Here is a 17,721-nt window from a genome sequence, read left to right on the forward strand (position 1 = left end):
AAATCAGACGAATACAGTGGATGCTACGACATTGTGATGGATTTTAAAATTAAACATTTTTTCTTTAAACAACTCAATGTTTGAGAACATTGCTATGACGAAGCAATTTTTTGATAAGCTGTATATTTTATTACTCAACAATGTAAATAAAATGAAAATTGTTCAAGAATATCTGCATAAAGTTCTGTAATTTCAAATTTGACAAAACCTATATCATCTATGATATTTGTACTGTGTATGCAAAGAAATATTTAATCAATATTTTCATGCTTCCACACTAAGCGAATTAAAAATGTATACTGTTATTGTTGTACCAATACAGTGTTTAGTGATTACAGATTCACAATTCGATATAAAGGAAGAGTTCATAGAGTGTACAAAAAAACATTTATCAAGCAAATTTACTTATCATCTCGTTGTCGTCCTTTCAAAGATGAGAGCGTCAAGAAATAATTCTTTAAAATGAAGGGAATAGTGATAAATTTAGAACTAGAAAGTGTTGTAATACTTGTAATTCATATTACATCTCGAAAAAAATTAATTTCTAGATCTTCATGTAACCTTCCTTGACCAGAGAGAAACTAGGATACATCCCTTATATAACCTATAACCTATCCATTTTTGTTGCATTCTCTATATCAGCTAAACTTGCACGAGTACATACGCTCTCGGACAAAAACGATATGTGTGCTATAATTTCATTTCTCATGTTATAAGTACTTATGATAGCGTAGAAGTTATAAGTGGTATTGTTATCTATTTGTTAATTACTGCAAGATCTTCATATTTATAGTTATTCATTTGCCTTAAAATAAATTGGCTATCTGTTTTTCTATGATGGCAATGCCAACCCAGATCATAATGTTGCAACTACCTATTCATGAATGGCTGTTTTTCTTTGCAACAACACGCAATAGATAAAGAAAAATAATAAATATATAATGAAGAAGATAAATTCAATTCAGATGAGTCTAATGCCTGTATTTCTTTTAATCACGATAAAAGAAAAACTACTCTTGAAAATCCAATTCAATTCAAATAATAGTTGCTTAAATTTTAACAAAATATTTCTTTCGAAATAATCTATATGCTGTATCGATTGAAGAAATAAAAATATTTGTTTATAAGTATTCACTGCAATGTGCACTCATTTTCTCCATTAAACAAACCGCTCAAGGTATCTATAAAAACTCATTCACGTATAAGGATTAACGCGACAGGAGGGGAAACTAACAATGATTGAATGAACGGTCGAGAAAGTAACATTGACAGAACAAACATAAGATTCTTGATGATTCCGCAATCTTCATGTTTTCCCCTCCCAGTTATTATCGTACTAAATGGCCATGAGATCTCGTCCATGACAAGAGAACATTAAAGCTTCACGGAAGAAACGGAAAGTTCAGTGTCCTGTTATGTCGGATTCAAAACAGTCCTAACTATACATCATTCGTAGAGACGCGCCGAATGGATTTATCATGAACGGCTCAGTGTTCTGATTAGACTGTAGATCTTTATGCATTTATGGGAAATTTCAATATGCAAACAAGTACAATATCCATGTAATTATGGCTGCATTTATAAGTATTTTTGAAGTGCCTAAGCGCAATATCACTAAGAAGTCTCAAAGTACAAGTCTAGTTAATGAAACTCATATGCTTTCTCTTTGAAATTTGTTGAAAAAATCGAAATTTCTATAATAACTCATTTTAATACAATAAAAATAACACGATATTAATATACAGCATACCCCATTTAAATTTACAAGACCAAATATCTCGATTATTTAAGTATTATAATGTTTTTGTGTCAAAAAATTAGATTGCATTGCTGCTGTATCTTCAAAAATAAAATTACAGATGTTCATTACTAATTAAGTTAGTAAAAATTAAATTAAAGTTTTATAAGAAAAAAATAAGCAATTTTTATCTCTTGCAATTTTTTTTTAAATTTATAAACTCAAGCTAAAAATGATCAAAATATCAATAATTTTGTAATTTATTTCTTTAAATATTTTAAAAAATAGAAGTTGTACAAACAATAATTTCAGACAAAAACTGTTCGTATTTTTCGGAATAAGATTCCCAAACAAAAAGTTTTCATTAAAAAAAAATAAAAGTTGATCTTGAAAATGCACACATTAAAATATTACTAATGCCATTTTAATCCCTCATTAACATCCTGGAAGATATGTTCCACCTCTTCTTTATTTTAATTAGTTGTTTACGAGATATTTCGTTATGTCAGTTTAAATGTAACACCCTAGTGTACAACTGCATTTAAAAAAGGTATAAAAATAAATCAATTCAAATTTGAATTTAAAAAAAAAGTAATAACTAAAGTACCCAGTTAAAATAAACATATCTGTCCTATCAAGAGACTGTGTCAACGAGATATATTTTAAGGAATTTTTAAATATTTTAAAATGTAACGTTACAAAAACTTGCGCCTATATAGTACGCTTTATGGTAAATACGAATCTGCATATAATATGCAAGAATATACAAAATTTTAAAAGCTAAATACACTGTGCAATATTTATAGGACAAAACAAATTGTCAATCAGATCGGACTTCTTTAATTGTGTTTATGGAAATAGAAATTTATATAAATATCCATAGTCTAGTTTTCACTGAAAGAAAAAAGAATTAGAACAAGAGATAATAACTTTCTTTCTGTCATAAGTACATAATTTTAAATCGTTTGTTTGACAAATTGTTTAACTGCGTTAATACGGTATAATTTCCATAGAAATTAGTTCAACTGCAGCTGATTTATTGATCGTAACGATTTCTGTCCAGATACCTACGATTTTCTTTCATTTGCACAGTTTTATCACCAAATAAACGACAAATAACGAGGCACTGGCCAATCGACATTGCTCCTTACTTTCATCTGCCTTTCACTGCAGTTCCGCACTGTAGTTGTTTTTCTTTTCGGATGCAACGTATTTTCGAGGAACACTTTTACTTGCTTCGTGAGAGCAAAGAATGTGTACGTACCTATGTGTTAGTACATAGCCATAGGAAGGATCTTATGAGGAAGGAAGAATCCAAGTTTCAGCCATGGTCGCTTATCAGAATAATCTGAGAAATTAAATAATGTGTTCATAATGTAACATTATAATATCAAAGTATGCTATTATACAATGTCGTTAATGTACTGTTTCTAGGTTAATTATAGATAGATATGTACATTATGTATGAACATTGCTTAGTATCTAGATATGACTTTTTAATGAAATCATATGTTGACAGTGACATGTGCACAGTACATATACACATAATCAAATCTCGGTACTTGTAGTTTTCCGAATTTTAAAAGAACCTCGATTGATGTATTCTATTAAGAAAATTGTTTTTTGTTTTGATGGTTTAAATTAATCTATGAAGAAATTAAAGCTACAATAATATAACGAATTATTCAACAGGAGTTTAATTATTCAATGAAATTGTAAGATGCTTCTTTTTGTCTTATTTTTTACAAATACCATTTTCATAAGTTAACCAAAAATAAATGAAATTAACCTTTATGCATAGAGGCCAATGTGAGCCGAAACATAATTTCAATTTTCAATGCTTCTCCCAAGAAAATTCGATTCATATAAAATGCGTGAACTTTTAGTTACAATAGCTAAGGTATTCACGTATCATTTGTGTACAAAAGTAAATTTTACACTATTTTATACAATAAAAATGAGTCGAATCAAATTTGTATGCGAGGGTTAAAAGAAGTATACGCTATTGTCGGAGTGAAAAAGACTTTTTTCTATTACAAGAAAATACATTGTAGATTATTCGGAAACACTAATTATCAAAGTTGTGTATAAATAAATATGGCCGACAAATTAATTTCTGCACTGTCTGCAAGATTTAAGTTTCCACTGTTATTCGATTTGAAAATGGATGGAATTTTATAAAAGCTTATAAAAGTGACTATGGCCAATCGGCAGCCGATTAAAGAATTTTTTTAATTTGTAAAAAGTAAAAGTGATATTTTACGTAAAACTTTACTTCTTTATTAGTGAATAAAAATATGAAAACTTAAAAATTCAAAAAATGGTACTACAAGTTGAAGATAAGCTTGTCAGCTATATGCAGATACACCAAATTTTATGGAAAAGTATGGCAAATTAACGAAGTCATTATGCAACGAGTGAAGCTTTGTTCATATCGGACGCGTATGTAGAAATTAATTTATCGGTTATACTAGCTTATGTACAACTTCGATCATTTTTTTAAGTAATCTACAAAGCATTTGTTTTCTTATAAAAAAAAAAGTGAAATTACTTCAAAGGATAGATTTTCTTAAAGAAATCCTTAAAAAAGTCCTCTTCTTTACTGTGTCTTTTTCAAGGTATGTACCCTCTTCAACAGTGCAGAAATACGTATGTACACCTGAGCCTGTAAGTCGTTCGATCTTTTGATCGCGTTTGTTATTTTGCATGTTACTCCTGAATCCAAAATAATGACATAAAAATAAAATATTACACGAATACTCACGAAGTGATCCTATCCCTGTTACAGATAAGTATGCAGAAAAAACTGAACTGCTTATGGACTTTCGTGTCTCATGTTTTGAAATTCCTACATCTTCAAAAACAACGACATCTTCAAAAAAAGTACTACATTTTTAACACCTACATTTTTCGAGCGGAGGATGTAAGAAACATATTGTGTCTTCATTATTGGCGATGATAAGGTAGTAAACAAGAAAATATTCCTGTTCCTACCTTACCAACCAATATACAAGGTGTCCTATTAAACTACCCTCCTTATTCATCTGTATAGTTTCAAGTAATAAGCGAAAATATTATTTACAAAAGATATATTGTTAGAAAAAACTTATAACAGAGTGGTATTATTTATTCTAAAAGAAGTATCTACTTTTTTATGGTTAAATTTTGGAGAATAAGGAACTGTAGATTGAAGTACTAAAGTACACTAATCATTCTGAATATTTTTGAAACTCTTTGTTGCAATTGTAATTTTGTCTAGTCGTGAGATATTTAATTGTGTTTATCCCACATTAATTTAAGATATGCACGAAGACACGTTTTAGATTAGTTTGTTTCTATTCTTATTGTAGTCTTGATCACTAAAAATCTTTGTTCCTTTCATCCCTTTTCAAATTTGCGAGAAGAACGGAAGAAGGATCAATAGCTGAGGCACGATCATGGATCTTAACTCTTTAACACTCGGATTTTTTTCAAATTTACCATTAAAAAATGCACAAATTTATATTCTGTGAATATTGTAACATTTTTTTTGCATTTTCCATGGTCTACAAAATAATTTTGCTGCATCTATGACTGTGCCCGTGATAGTCATGGGTCAAGTCAAATTGGACATTTTATTGATTATGTCATACCATACGCAGTATAAAATAATATATAAATAAAAAATGAAGAATTTTCAGGAAAATATGCACGTATGAACATTTCCATCATCCTCGTGTTCAGACTCTGATCTACCCTCTAAAAATTTTCCACATATTTGGAAACACCCTGTATATGTATGATTAAAATAATTCGCGTAATTTTGAAATTACTAACTTTATGTTATTTTGGGTTTTAATACTTTTAAATGATAAATATGACTTCGATACTAGATAATAATATTGAAAAAATAATTTCCTTCATTGACAAGGTTGTGGTTGTTAAGTGTACTATCTACTATCTACTGCAGTACGCACTTCAAGATGGCGGCGGGTTGTTTCGTCGAGTTACATCAGAACTAGTGTTATAAGATTTTTATGTACAATAAACATTTCTCTAAGTGCCATTTCATTTTAATTTTGCTCTATAATAATATACAATCATGTCTGACAAAAGGCAACAAAATTTATCGGTATGTACTGAAGTGTCATTTGTATATAACATCACTCTTCAATGAAACTAGTATTACACGTGTATTTAAATTTCACTTTAATGCACTCTGTTTACGAAATAATACTCGTTTAATTGACACATAAAATCATGTGGTAAAATTCAATTCTTGATCTATATAAGAAACTTATTAAATACTGACAATTTAGTTTAAAAACACCTTGTAGAAAATTGAAGGTAGAGATTTAAAAATTAATTTTACTCATTTACAATTTTGTTCATATTTAACAGAAAGAAGAAATAGCCAAGCAGTTTATGTTACCAGAGAGGAAGAGCAAGATTGCTACATTATTAAAACAAGATGGTCAAGCATATTGTATTTGTAGAAGCTCAGACAGTTCACGTTTTATGATGTACGTAAAATGGTTAATCTTTTTTTAAATTATTATGTTTATTATATAATTTTGTATATAACTGTAAAATATATTTTAATTTCAGAGGATGTGATGCATGCGAGGAATGGTATCATGGTGATTGCATAAATATAACAGAGAAAGATGCCAAGCACATAAAACAATTTTTCTGTGTTGTAAGAATTTATATGCCAATTAATTTCAGTGATGTTTTATGACAAAATTATGTTAAATATATTTTTAGCGTTGTAGAGAAGAAGATCCGACACTTGTAACACGATACAAGCCACGCAGGATAGAACAGGATGATCGCAAATACAAGAAATATAAAGAAAAAGAGCGAGCTCATAGATATGAATATGATGCTCCTTGGGATCCAAATGCAGTGAAAAAGTCATCAAAGCGTTGTGGAGAATGCAGTGGTTGTTTAAAAACAGAAAACTGTGGAAAATGTGATGCATGCAGGTAATTATTTCAGGGCAAAAAAACTAGTATTTAAGATTATTTTTATTCATGTAAATTCATTTCCACGCAATTTTTAGGCATTTGAAAAAATTTGGACCATCAGTACGATTGAAACTTAGGTGTATACAAAAAACCTGTCGTGTACTAGGTGATCCACTGAAACCCTCAAAGAATTTCAATAAAAGCTTAAAGTTTGTTAAAAAACGAAAAAGAGATTCCAGTAATGAAAGAAATGAACACCTGGAGATACCAAGGCAGTGTTATGGTCCAGCTTGTATAAAACAGTCTCGACCTGGCAGCAAATATTGTTCTGATGAATGTGGACTGAAATTAGCAACCAATAGAATTTACCAAGTACTGCCTCAACGAATACAGGAATGGTCATTGACGCCATGCATTGCAGAACAAAATAATAGGAGAGCTTTAGAATCGGTTAGGAAGCAGCAACAGGATGTTAGAAGAATACTTCAAGAATTAGATAAGAGGCATGCAGAATTGGACAGAATTATAGAGCGTGCAAAACACGCTACAATTGATCCACAAGCAGAAGTAGATGACAACGACGATACTGAAATGAGCACATACTGCATTACCTGTGGACATGAAATTCATTCAAGGACTGCTATTAAACATATGGAAAAGTGCTTTAATAAAGTAAGTATAATGATACTAAATTGTAAGTTTCTATACGTTTATGATAAGTTTAAATACGCAAGACAGTAAAAGTATAAGTTGAAGTAAAAACTTCCAAAGTAAAATATACATGATGTTATTTAGAGGGTTTGCGTAAATTTCTATTTAGGTTTCATTTTTTTAATACTGTTTATAAAAATATGGATTTGCATAGATAGTAGATTGTAATCTATTGATAGCATTTATTATACTAACTACTAATTTCACATTAATGATTTTATTTTATCTGTATTTGCAGTATGAGTCGCAAGCGTCTTTTGGTTCCATCTTTAAAACTCGCATCGAAGGACAAGTGATGTTTTGTGATTTCTATAATCCTACAAATAGAACTTACTGTAAAAGGTTACGAGTTCTTTGCCCTGAGCATTGCAAGGATCCAAAAATTAGTGAAACGGAAGTGTGTGGTTGTCCCCTTGTTACGAATGTGTTTGACATGACTGGAGAGTTTTGTCGAGCACCAAAGAAGAGCTGTGTAAAACATTATGTGTGGGAAAAGTTACGACGGGCAGAAATTGATATGGAAAGAGTAAGACAGTGGTTAAAGATAGATGAACTTGTTGAACAAGAAAGACAAATTCGAGCAAATATGGCTACTCGTGCTGGTGTACTTGCTCTTATGTTACATTCTACTTATAATCATGAACTAATGGAACAAATGACACAAGAACAGAATAGAGAACAACTGGAAGCAATGGAAGAGGAACTCCAACGTAGGTATGGCATGCTACAGAAAGAGCAGCCTGCAGAACAGTGATAATTTTCATTTTCCAAGAAGTCTAGAACTAATGGTATGACAAATTTTTTTACATATCTCCGTAACGTGTTTAATATGATGTTTGTATCAAAATATTGTACAGTGTAATATTAATTAGGAGTGAAATATTTTTAATGCGTGATAGAAGCATTGTACTAGATATAGTGCCTTTTTGATGTATAGTGACTTCGTAGAAACAGCAGAGGTTCAGGTTCTTCATACCTCTGAGTGTTTCAGTGGTGGATAAAACATTAAGCTCAACATATTTTGCAAGTGGATAGTTCCTAATAACTTGTTCCGTGTAGTTTTTCAACACACAGTAACTATTCACAGAAGTTCACCAACTTCTTTTTATATTTAATTAATATTTAAAGAGTTTTAAATATCTTAATTCGTATTCCGATTAGTAGAAAAAGTATTAAAATAAAATTTGAATACATTGAGAAATACAAAAAAAAATGAAGTAATACTGTTTAATTTAACCAAAATCGGGGAAGTTAATGGGTACAGTAATTGATACATTCACTTTATTAATTTTTTAGGGCCCTATGGGTATCAAACGGGCAGGTAAATTTTTAATTCTACGAAATTTTAGCCTAATAAAAATTGGTAAAAATACAGCCCTGAACCAAGTAGCAGAGAACACGTTTTGCAGATTTCATTTAAGTCACTATACATCGGAAAGACAGTATGTATGTAACGAATTTATGAAATAAGTATGTATAACCGAGAATTATAAAAAAAATCGTTTATAAATGAAGTCTAGTTCATAATTGAATTGAAAACAAAAATTTTTCTTTCTCATGCAGTAATAGCTAAAACGATATTAGTAGAAACGTAATAATACTGCCTAAATAATAAAACCAAACATACAAAGTGTCACTATTCAACGAAATACTATTTTATCTGTTATGATAATTGGATTTTAATTACACAGAACCGCGAATAGCAAAAATTGTTCTAGCCCATTGTGTATAATTGTGTATTTCTCTTTATTTATAACGTTCAATTAAACTTTTGTAAATTCAAATTCATAATTATATAATTTTCCATTACCTATTTTTAGTGTTCACAATATATCATTTCACATTATATGATTGCGCATGTGAAATAAATCGATAACTCGTTTATATGAAACATAATTTCAACGTTTCTAAAATTTACCACACTTTAACTTCAATAAATATATTACTTGCTTAATTTTAACCGGTTAAGTTCCGACTCGTCGCTAGAAAGGATGCTCTCTCAAAATACTTCTGAATTACAACAATTTCCAATCGTAACACAGGATATTACATATTCTGGCATAGTGTACAACTCTCCAGTTTATTACTGATGAATATCTATATATGTATGTATGTATATAATTTATATTCTACGTATAACTTATATATATACATATTTATACAGATATATATATATTATATATATTTATACGCGTCGTACCTTTCTTGCAGTTTAGTGTCTTTGATGCAAATCACGAGAATTAAAACGCACGCTCTCACTTCCTCTCGGCATCAGTACCCCGGCATAGCCCATTAACAATGGAATAAACTTGATTACCTTTCAAAAATGTTCGGGTTGAACTCTCTATAAATATTTAGTTTAACATACTTAATGTTCTGATAAGTGTTGCGCTCAATACATTTGCAAAAAACAATTTACATAATTCTAGGGTTTTGTTTATACAAAGACTTAGATAAAGTTCAGTTCTTCAATTTTCTCTTCCGTTTCGTTCTTGTTATTAGTAAATCATATTTTACACAAAGTATCATCATCGCATTTATTACCTGTTTCTTCTCACATTTTCATTTAACTAATCCTTCCCTTATACGGTTCGCATACTTATAAGCTGAATATACATTTTCTGCTAGCACGCTGTCATTATTTGCCACTGGTTTCCATTAAAGGGTAAGAAGCGTCGATTGATGGCCCGGAAATTCAGTCGTTGAGAAAACGACGTAGACATTATTATTATTTTGTATTTTGGCTCTGCGCATACGCACATCGGTAGCTAAATAGGATCTACGAATTCATTCATTAACGACAAAACACGAGTAAGCTGCCGAAAGGAATTATCTCTTCCGTTAGTCCATTTTATTTTTGTTAATTACTCTTGACGATCGTCGAGACTTGGTCCCAACCGCAAAATGGTGAGTTTTCTCGTGTCGCTCTGGATCCATTGATTACGATCAATCATCGACTCGAAATTCCGGCCGTTTGTCTTGCGAATAACGGAAGCTGCATTCTTTTGAAACTCAACGATAAATCTGGCAATTTTCTCTTTTCTTATGTTTACTTCTTCGAGTTAACAGATACAAGAAATTAGTGAAACGAAAATATGAAATAGACGCACTCAGACCATGTAACTGTCATAAACGAAGCATTGAAGTATTTTTTTTTTAAATTGTATTGAAATCATAAATGATAAACTGATCGATATTAAAAGAACACAGATAGAGAGAGAGATGGAGTACAATTTCAAGCTTCACAGAGCACCCGCTCTTTTTTATTGAATTTTCAGTACGTTCGATTCCAATTTTTCGATTTTTCCTCGCTCGAGAATCAACATTTCAATATCAAAAGACAAATCCTTCCGTCATACACTTCTACTTACAAAATTCTAAATCAATTCGATCAATCTACTTTAACCTAAACTCTAATTAAAAGAGTAAAGGACAAAGATTTCGAGCGAGAAAAGAGCAGCTGTATTCTTTCAAAACTTCAGTTTCGAAGTTGAAATGAACATAATTTATGAAATTCAATTTCTTTTCCACCTTTTTTCTACTCTATGTTTGTTATCTTATGTCAGAGATTGCCAATCGTCATGATCGAAGTTCCAAAAGAGTACAGCAAACCGATTCAATCAACCGACGATCGATACGCGTATCGATACGTACACATTAATACAAAATGATTGAGTCGTGATAAAATAGCGGGAAAGGATAGTAGATTGCCAATGGCCGCAGGGTAATGACGAAAGCGTAACAGTGTCTGCGAAATTGAACTGTTCACAGAGTTCGCCTCTTACATCTGGTGAGTAATCTTGTACTTTAATTTACTAAAATAAACAAGATTCTAACAACCATAGGAGGGAAAGGGAATGAACATCGCTGGGTGTGTAAAACATAATTATTCGATAGATCCGCATAGCTTAAATACAAGTTGATCGACACGTTTACAAGTAGCTTTTCATTACTTTTTCAAGAACCAGTCGTCGTACCGCCGAAAAATTCCTTGTAATCACGTAATCTTTTTGTTGCTATATCGAGCCTTGAAAGTTAACCTAAACGATAAAATATTGCAACGTATCGATCGATAGTATAAATCTTCCGAATCATCTCGCATCGTTCTCTCTCTCTCTCGTTTCTTTTCTTCTTTTCTCTCTTTATTGCTTATAGTACAAAGGACGAGATTAACGTCATTCAACTTTTCGTCGTTAGACGCAAGGTCGATTTCTCTGACAGCGTGCATCGATTTTTTCCCTATTTTCTGTATTTTTATCATCCACTCTTGGACTTCAAATCAATTCTAATAACCGGCTGAATCAGTACGAAATATTCAGTACCGTTATAGAAAAACATTGGTAAAGGACAATATCGATGCATAGTGTTCGAGATGAAACGGCGGAGCGTGAAACCAAGAAAAATGTCAGCGTACATTAAATGCCAGTACGAAAGTGTCAACATATCCAGCGTTTCGGCACCGCAGGCAGTGGCACATTTCCGGTTCTATGATAAATCGAGAATGCCAGATTGAAGAGGGTTATTTTTTGTGGACACGCAGTTACGACTGACAGAAATTTCTTTTCGTAACAATTTTAAGCACTTTTAGTCAATTTTACGTCGCTGAGGTTATCTCAAACCGACGAAATCTCTACTTAATTTCAATGGTTGATTGAATGTGCAGAAGTGATAGTCGAAATTTCTGTCTGTGTACACGTGACAAATTTCATCTGCAAGGTTCATTTCTTCGCTTCTGTCGCAGTATCGTATAGCGAATTTTTATCACTTATCATTTCAAAAACATCGGCGTCTTACAAATACATACTTTATGTGATAAAATTCACAGGGTCGTAATGTTTACAAGCACCAACCTGTTACAGTCAACAACTCTAACAAGGGTAATTCATATTTGGAACGTTTCACACGCGACAAAAGGATTAATCTTTCAATTTGGAAATACCGACGCGGGCATGTTGTCGAGGGGAAGCGTGATTTTTCGGTTTAGATCTGAAGAAGTTTGCAGTTATGGGCCCAAGATCACGCCACCTCTCGTCACTTTTTTTTTTTTTAAATTTCAGATACAGTTAATGCGGTTTACTTTACAATGATATACAACTGTTTATCGCAGTTACTCGCCTCCATCGAATTCCCTCTTAAAAAGAAAAAAAAGACATCGGGCCGCTCGGTCAATTTCTGATGCCCCTTTTATGCTCGCACTTAAAAAATGTATTATGTTCTAGTAAACGAAATACTTAGAAGTTACACTAATTTTTCAAAGTTCTGCATCTCCGTTGAAAGAAACGCGAGTATAAGAAAGTTCCAACGATCGCTAACCATTTAAAGGCTCGAGGCTCATACGCTTATATATATGTATGTATAATATATGTATAATATACATATATATATATTATATAGTATATGTACATTTTTTTGGTGAAGATAGTTTGATCTTTCATCGAGATCGATGAGTCAGTTCTCGAAACACACACAAGACGTTGAACGACGTTACATGACCGATGTAATTATTGAACTGCACGCACAGTGGTTCTCACTTCGTGTCAATTCAACTCGTCCTTCGTCCTTCTCTTCTGCTGCTCGTCATTCTTCGATCTTACTCGTAGCAACGTCGAGGGGTGAACGCAGAAAGATCCTGGTAATAGATGTTTCCCGGTAGATCGACGGATTTATAGGATTCATGTCTGTGGCAACAGCCACAAGGTATGCACAAGAAAAGTTTCTTTTTTTCAAGTTGACACGAGTGTCTAGCATTTCGATAAAGACAAGTTACTGCCAGAAATATTTCCCTTCTGTTTTTAAACCGTGGAATCGTTCCATCGCGCATCTCTTTCATTCATTTGCGAATCGCTCGACAACATCGACTTGTTTTGTTATCGAGGAAGCACGGTTCCCATTTGTTATTTTTCGTTCTTTACTGTCCATTCGACTATAGAAACTATTCTTTTTTTTTTTATTCTTCCTCCGTACAGACTATTAATCTACACAATCTTAAATAGTCGCGAAATTGCGTTAAATATAGAGTAAGAGTACTGAGTAAGAACAACCGGAGCATAAAAAGATGTACTAGATTGAGATTTAAGGGACGGGACACGTGTATGACGAGTCGACTTTTTTTTTTTTTCTTCGAATGATTAGCACGCAACCTCGAATCGACGGGAAAGAAAAGGAAAATTTCGATATGATGTAATAACAAGAATGACGATGGTGTGAGATAACGGCAATAATGGTAACGGTGTTGGTACCGAGCATGCAAAGAGACTTCGATAACAGCAAGATGTTATTTAACGTGTATTTCTTTCTGTGCCTATGTATGTATACGTGTAATGCTTTAGTTTGTAGTGTCTTGTTGCACTTTAATGCTTCTTTTCACCTGTAAAAGTTACTTTTGTATCTAATCAATATCGAGTGTATGCGATACACGACTGTGACACTACTAACCGTGATCGACACCATTTTTTGTCTATTCTCCTCTTTGATACTTGAACAGCTTTGTTTTGCAGTGTTTCCCCTTCTTGTTTCACTTCCACTCATTCAACCATTTTCTTTGCATTCACGAGACGCGACCGTGTCTATCAAAGCCTACGTGAAATTAGTAGCGATCGTTTCTGTCAAATTTTTCATCGTGTGGCGTACCGCTTCGTTCTTTTTTTGTGCATTTTTACGTCCCGGCTAAAAGGACGAAAATAGAAATCATCTTTAAAAGAGTGTCAGTAAACGATATCGAGCGAGTGGGCTAATGAAAGACAGACAAAGAGAGACAGTGTGTACGTTAAGTATCTTCCAGAAGAACAATATGGGACAATTATTGGTACCAGATAGAGAGAAGTAGAGACAGAAGAGATTGAGTTTGAAGTAAAACGTGGCAGTGATAAAGAAAGTAAAAAAAGAAGATGACAGAGAAGACTGGTAAGAAAGGCAATCGTACAGATTAAGCGAGTATAAAAAAAAAAAAAAGATGAAATATTACCATTTTTGGTATGAAGAATACTTTAATGTGTGGACATTTTTGAATAGTGTTTATATATATTAACGCAAATATCAACAGAAAATGTGAGACTGAAAGAAAATAGCTAGGAAAGGAATGTTGGCAGAAAGGTATAAAGAATGTTCGAGATAGTGTGATTGACAAAGCGAGAATGATCAGCTATGGCAGACGGTGAAGACGACTATATGAGGCGACAGTATATCACGATGATGAGGACGACGGCGACATCGACGATGGCATCGTTGGCGCGCACAAACACACACACATAAACGCGCGCGCGTGCGTGTATGTGTGTAATGCATACCGATAAGGTATTCGCATAAGAACAGCGCGCGTCTTTATAACTGGCAGTGTAAGGCATATAGAGTGCTTAAGACTAGAATATGGTGCAGTAAATAGGCCTCTTAAAGCCTGTTCAAACTAAGTCCTATACGTATGTTAAACGGACTTACGAAAAAGTATGTCCGCAACGACGAATCACGAGCTTCCGGAATTCGAACGCGCACGCGCATCGTAGGGTATTTTCCCGTGTATCATCGAATTAGACTTTTTTTTCTTGTTGCTCTTCGTGATACATCGCGACACGAATAAATTTGAGAACTACATATACACAACTCGAGTAACTTGGCTACTGACTTCATGGAGACTTGGTAAACACGCGTCACGTTGACTTTTCGTTTACTTTTTTTTCTTTTTTAAGTTTGGCAGCGGTTCTCGAACTTAAAAACATTCACAACTTATTTTAACGTTGCTGGTTCAAAGTGATACCTATTGCCAGCATTGCAAATCGGGAGATGATGTCCTTCGGAGATTAGTCTTCTGGCGACGCACATCGTACGTGATTTGGATTTGACCGTTTTTGAAAAATTGTTTCGTTCGTACAACTGCGGGCGCATCGCACGATCAAATGGGCGTTGGTTAGTATAGACGTTTCGATTCATGGTGTCGGCTGGCGTTTGAAACACGCGCGCTTCGTTCCCGATTGAAATCGATAGGTCCTGAGAATAATTACAGTATTGCCACGCGACAAATTGAAAAAAAGAAACGAGCGAATAATCGAACATTCGCGGCGAGTTTCGAATAAACAATACTGCCAGATCTCTCTTGAATTTCGGCTCGGTTTGCATGAATAGAGAACTCAAGAAAAAGGTGTCTCGTTGAAAAAAACTTTGTGTCCTTTTTTTTCTAGGTAGATCGTAGCTATATATTTATTACTGAAAGTACATGCGAGTTTCGTATCGTGGCGTGATTACGTCTTTACTATCAGGATCTTCCGTATCGATTTAAGCGTAATAATGGCAATGTCGTGGCATCCATTTTCTTTTCCTTCTCGTTTTCCTTAAATAACCTCTTCATTACTCCTCTCAATTACGCGACGTAACACAGAAGAATCTGTTGCGAAGTCCTTTTACTTATTCATTTTTTTTCCTTTTTGTTCGTTTTCATTAAATCTCGTTTTACACGCGAAGTAAGGCTAAAAAACAATGCGCATTCTTTTTTTAACTTTGTTTTTTTCGGTAAGGCACCCCCAGTGCTGACGATGAGTATATTCACGGAAGTATTTAGCAATACAAACTAGTGACTAGATCATTCTTAAGTCACGCGAGAAATAGCGAGGAAAAGAGAGAGAGAAAGGGGGGAGGGGAGCGAAAGAAGAGAGAGAGAGAGAGACAGAGACAGAGAGAAAGACAGAAAGAGAGACATGACAGCAATGGGGAAAGAAAAACAGAGAACGAAGTTAGGGTTGTGTGAGGTAACAATGGTTGGAAAAGATAACATTAAAAGGATGGAAGGATATATTACAAGCACGACGAAAGCGAGACGCTAGAGGGGAACAATAGATGGCAGTAGAGTGCAATAGAACAGCAATAAATAATGGGCATCAAATGACTAGAGAGAGCGAGAAGGTGAAATGGGGAAGTGAGAGAAGCGAGAAGTAAAAAATAAATACACATTTCGGCGGTAGACCCAGTCAAAAGGAAGAATAGTCGGTTTTAAAATTACAAGAAACGCGATCACGAGTCTCTTTTCACGTTAATAAAATAAAACTACTCCCGCTGCAGTTTTGATCATTTCCTTCTTTCTACGCTCTCTCCATAATTCTATACGATGCAGTGCTATAGAAAGAAATAACGAACCCCAGGCTCGTCACGGAAAAGCAAGAAAAATTAAAGAATACTGTAAATAGAGAGAGAGACGACCACAAAGGTTGATGGCGAGGAACAGACAAGCAGAGAAATGGAAATAAAAATAAGGAGGAGGAAAGAGATAGAGAGAAAGATAGTTATATAAATAGATCGAGAGACAGAGAGGAGGAGAATTATAAGTAACAACTAAACAAAGGGAAGGCAGTGGTGCGTTATTTTGGTATTTTATAATTGGTATTTCGCACGGATCAATTGAGGTCCGCGACGATGTCTCGTGGGCAGAAGGTCGTCGTCATTGTCATATTTTATTTTTTCCTTCTTCTATTATTTTTCTTTGTTCGGCAGGTTCGTCGTCTCTCGAGTGAACATCTATCGAAGATCGACCATAGATCTTCATGTTTGAATTATGACGAGGACCTAAAACTCGCGGTCACGATCGTTCGCTTGACTAGGTCAGAAATCGATCCCCTCCCTTTCTTGTCGAGGATTTCGAAAAGCACACGGACTCCTCGGGTCGAGCGCGGTTCCCTCGGACTTGCGCGCTAACCACGAAAGAGAACAAGGATGAGGAAATTAGTCAATTTACATTGTCAAAGGTGATCGAAGAAAATTAACACTCAGCAATGACCGCGCGTCGGATAGCTGCTGCTGCTGTTGAACAACTGCACTGTTTTTTTCATTTTTTCCCCCCTTTTCTAAACGGCAGTCTCGGTGTGACTGTGACTCGAGAGCCTTTCGACGTCTATCTCGGGTATGGTCAGTTCGTCTGGGTTGTTGTCGGCATATTCGATGCTACTCGTCTGTGAGAGCCGCTTGCTTAAGGACGACTGCTTTCTCAGTACCTCCGCCAAAGTAGTGCTGCTGTGCTCGCTCGTGTAGCGCGCGTCTAGGCCCTGCCGAAATGCGTTCACTACGCGGATCTGTAAGCGGAAATTGTTCTATCAGTTAAGCAACCACTTCCCTTTCATTTCTTTCGACACGCGATTGAAAAATACATCGGTTCAAAAAATCCATTTATGGTTCTGAGGTTGATCCTCTATCTCCTAGTCCTGTCCAGAGTGTTTCACCCCTCTGAGAATTTAGGTGAATGAGGCTTCTAATAATGTACGATTGTACATTTATCTTATATACTTTCCTCTCTTATTTTTTATAATGTATACAACTCTGGTGAAATGAAGATATATTAAAATTTGT

General features: G+C 33.9%; 2 protein-coding genes across 6 annotated transcripts in view; one reads left to right on the forward strand and one right to left on the reverse strand.

Moving 5' to 3' along the window:
* Positions 1 to 5,724: 5,724 nt before the first annotated feature.
* On the forward strand, positions 5,725 to 9,256 carry LOC143178299 (CXXC-type zinc finger protein 1). The gene is made up of 6 exons (XM_076376852.1): positions 5,725 to 5,849; positions 6,119 to 6,240; positions 6,326 to 6,416; positions 6,485 to 6,705; positions 6,783 to 7,359; positions 7,637 to 9,256. The coding sequence occupies exons 1-6, from the start codon at positions 5,820 to 5,822 to the stop codon at positions 8,150 to 8,152; spliced, it is 1,557 nt and encodes a 518-aa protein (XP_076232967.1). The 5' UTR covers positions 5,725 to 5,819; the 3' UTR covers positions 8,153 to 9,256.
* Positions 9,257 to 10,626: 1,370 nt separating this feature from the next.
* Pmca (plasma membrane calcium-transporting ATPase 3) overlaps positions 10,627 to 17,721 on the reverse strand; it is an 84,749-nt gene continuing 77,654 nt past the window's right edge. For 2 of the 5 annotated variants that reach the window (XM_076376848.1, XM_076376847.1), the window contains one exon: positions 10,627 to 17,447. In XM_076376848.1, the coding sequence (XP_076232963.1) occupies positions 17,223 to 17,447 (225 nt within the window). In that variant the 3' untranslated portion in view covers positions 10,627 to 17,222. The remainder of the gene's footprint in view (positions 17,448 to 17,721) is intronic. The other 3 variants (XR_013001756.1, XM_076376850.1, XR_013001757.1) reach the window with 2 other exon arrangements.

The sequence above is a fragment of the Calliopsis andreniformis genome, chromosome 4 (assembly GCF_051401765.1).
Source record: "Calliopsis andreniformis isolate RMS-2024a chromosome 4, iyCalAndr_principal, whole genome shotgun sequence".
Lineage (NCBI taxonomy): Eukaryota > Metazoa > Arthropoda > Insecta > Hymenoptera > Andrenidae > Calliopsis > Calliopsis andreniformis.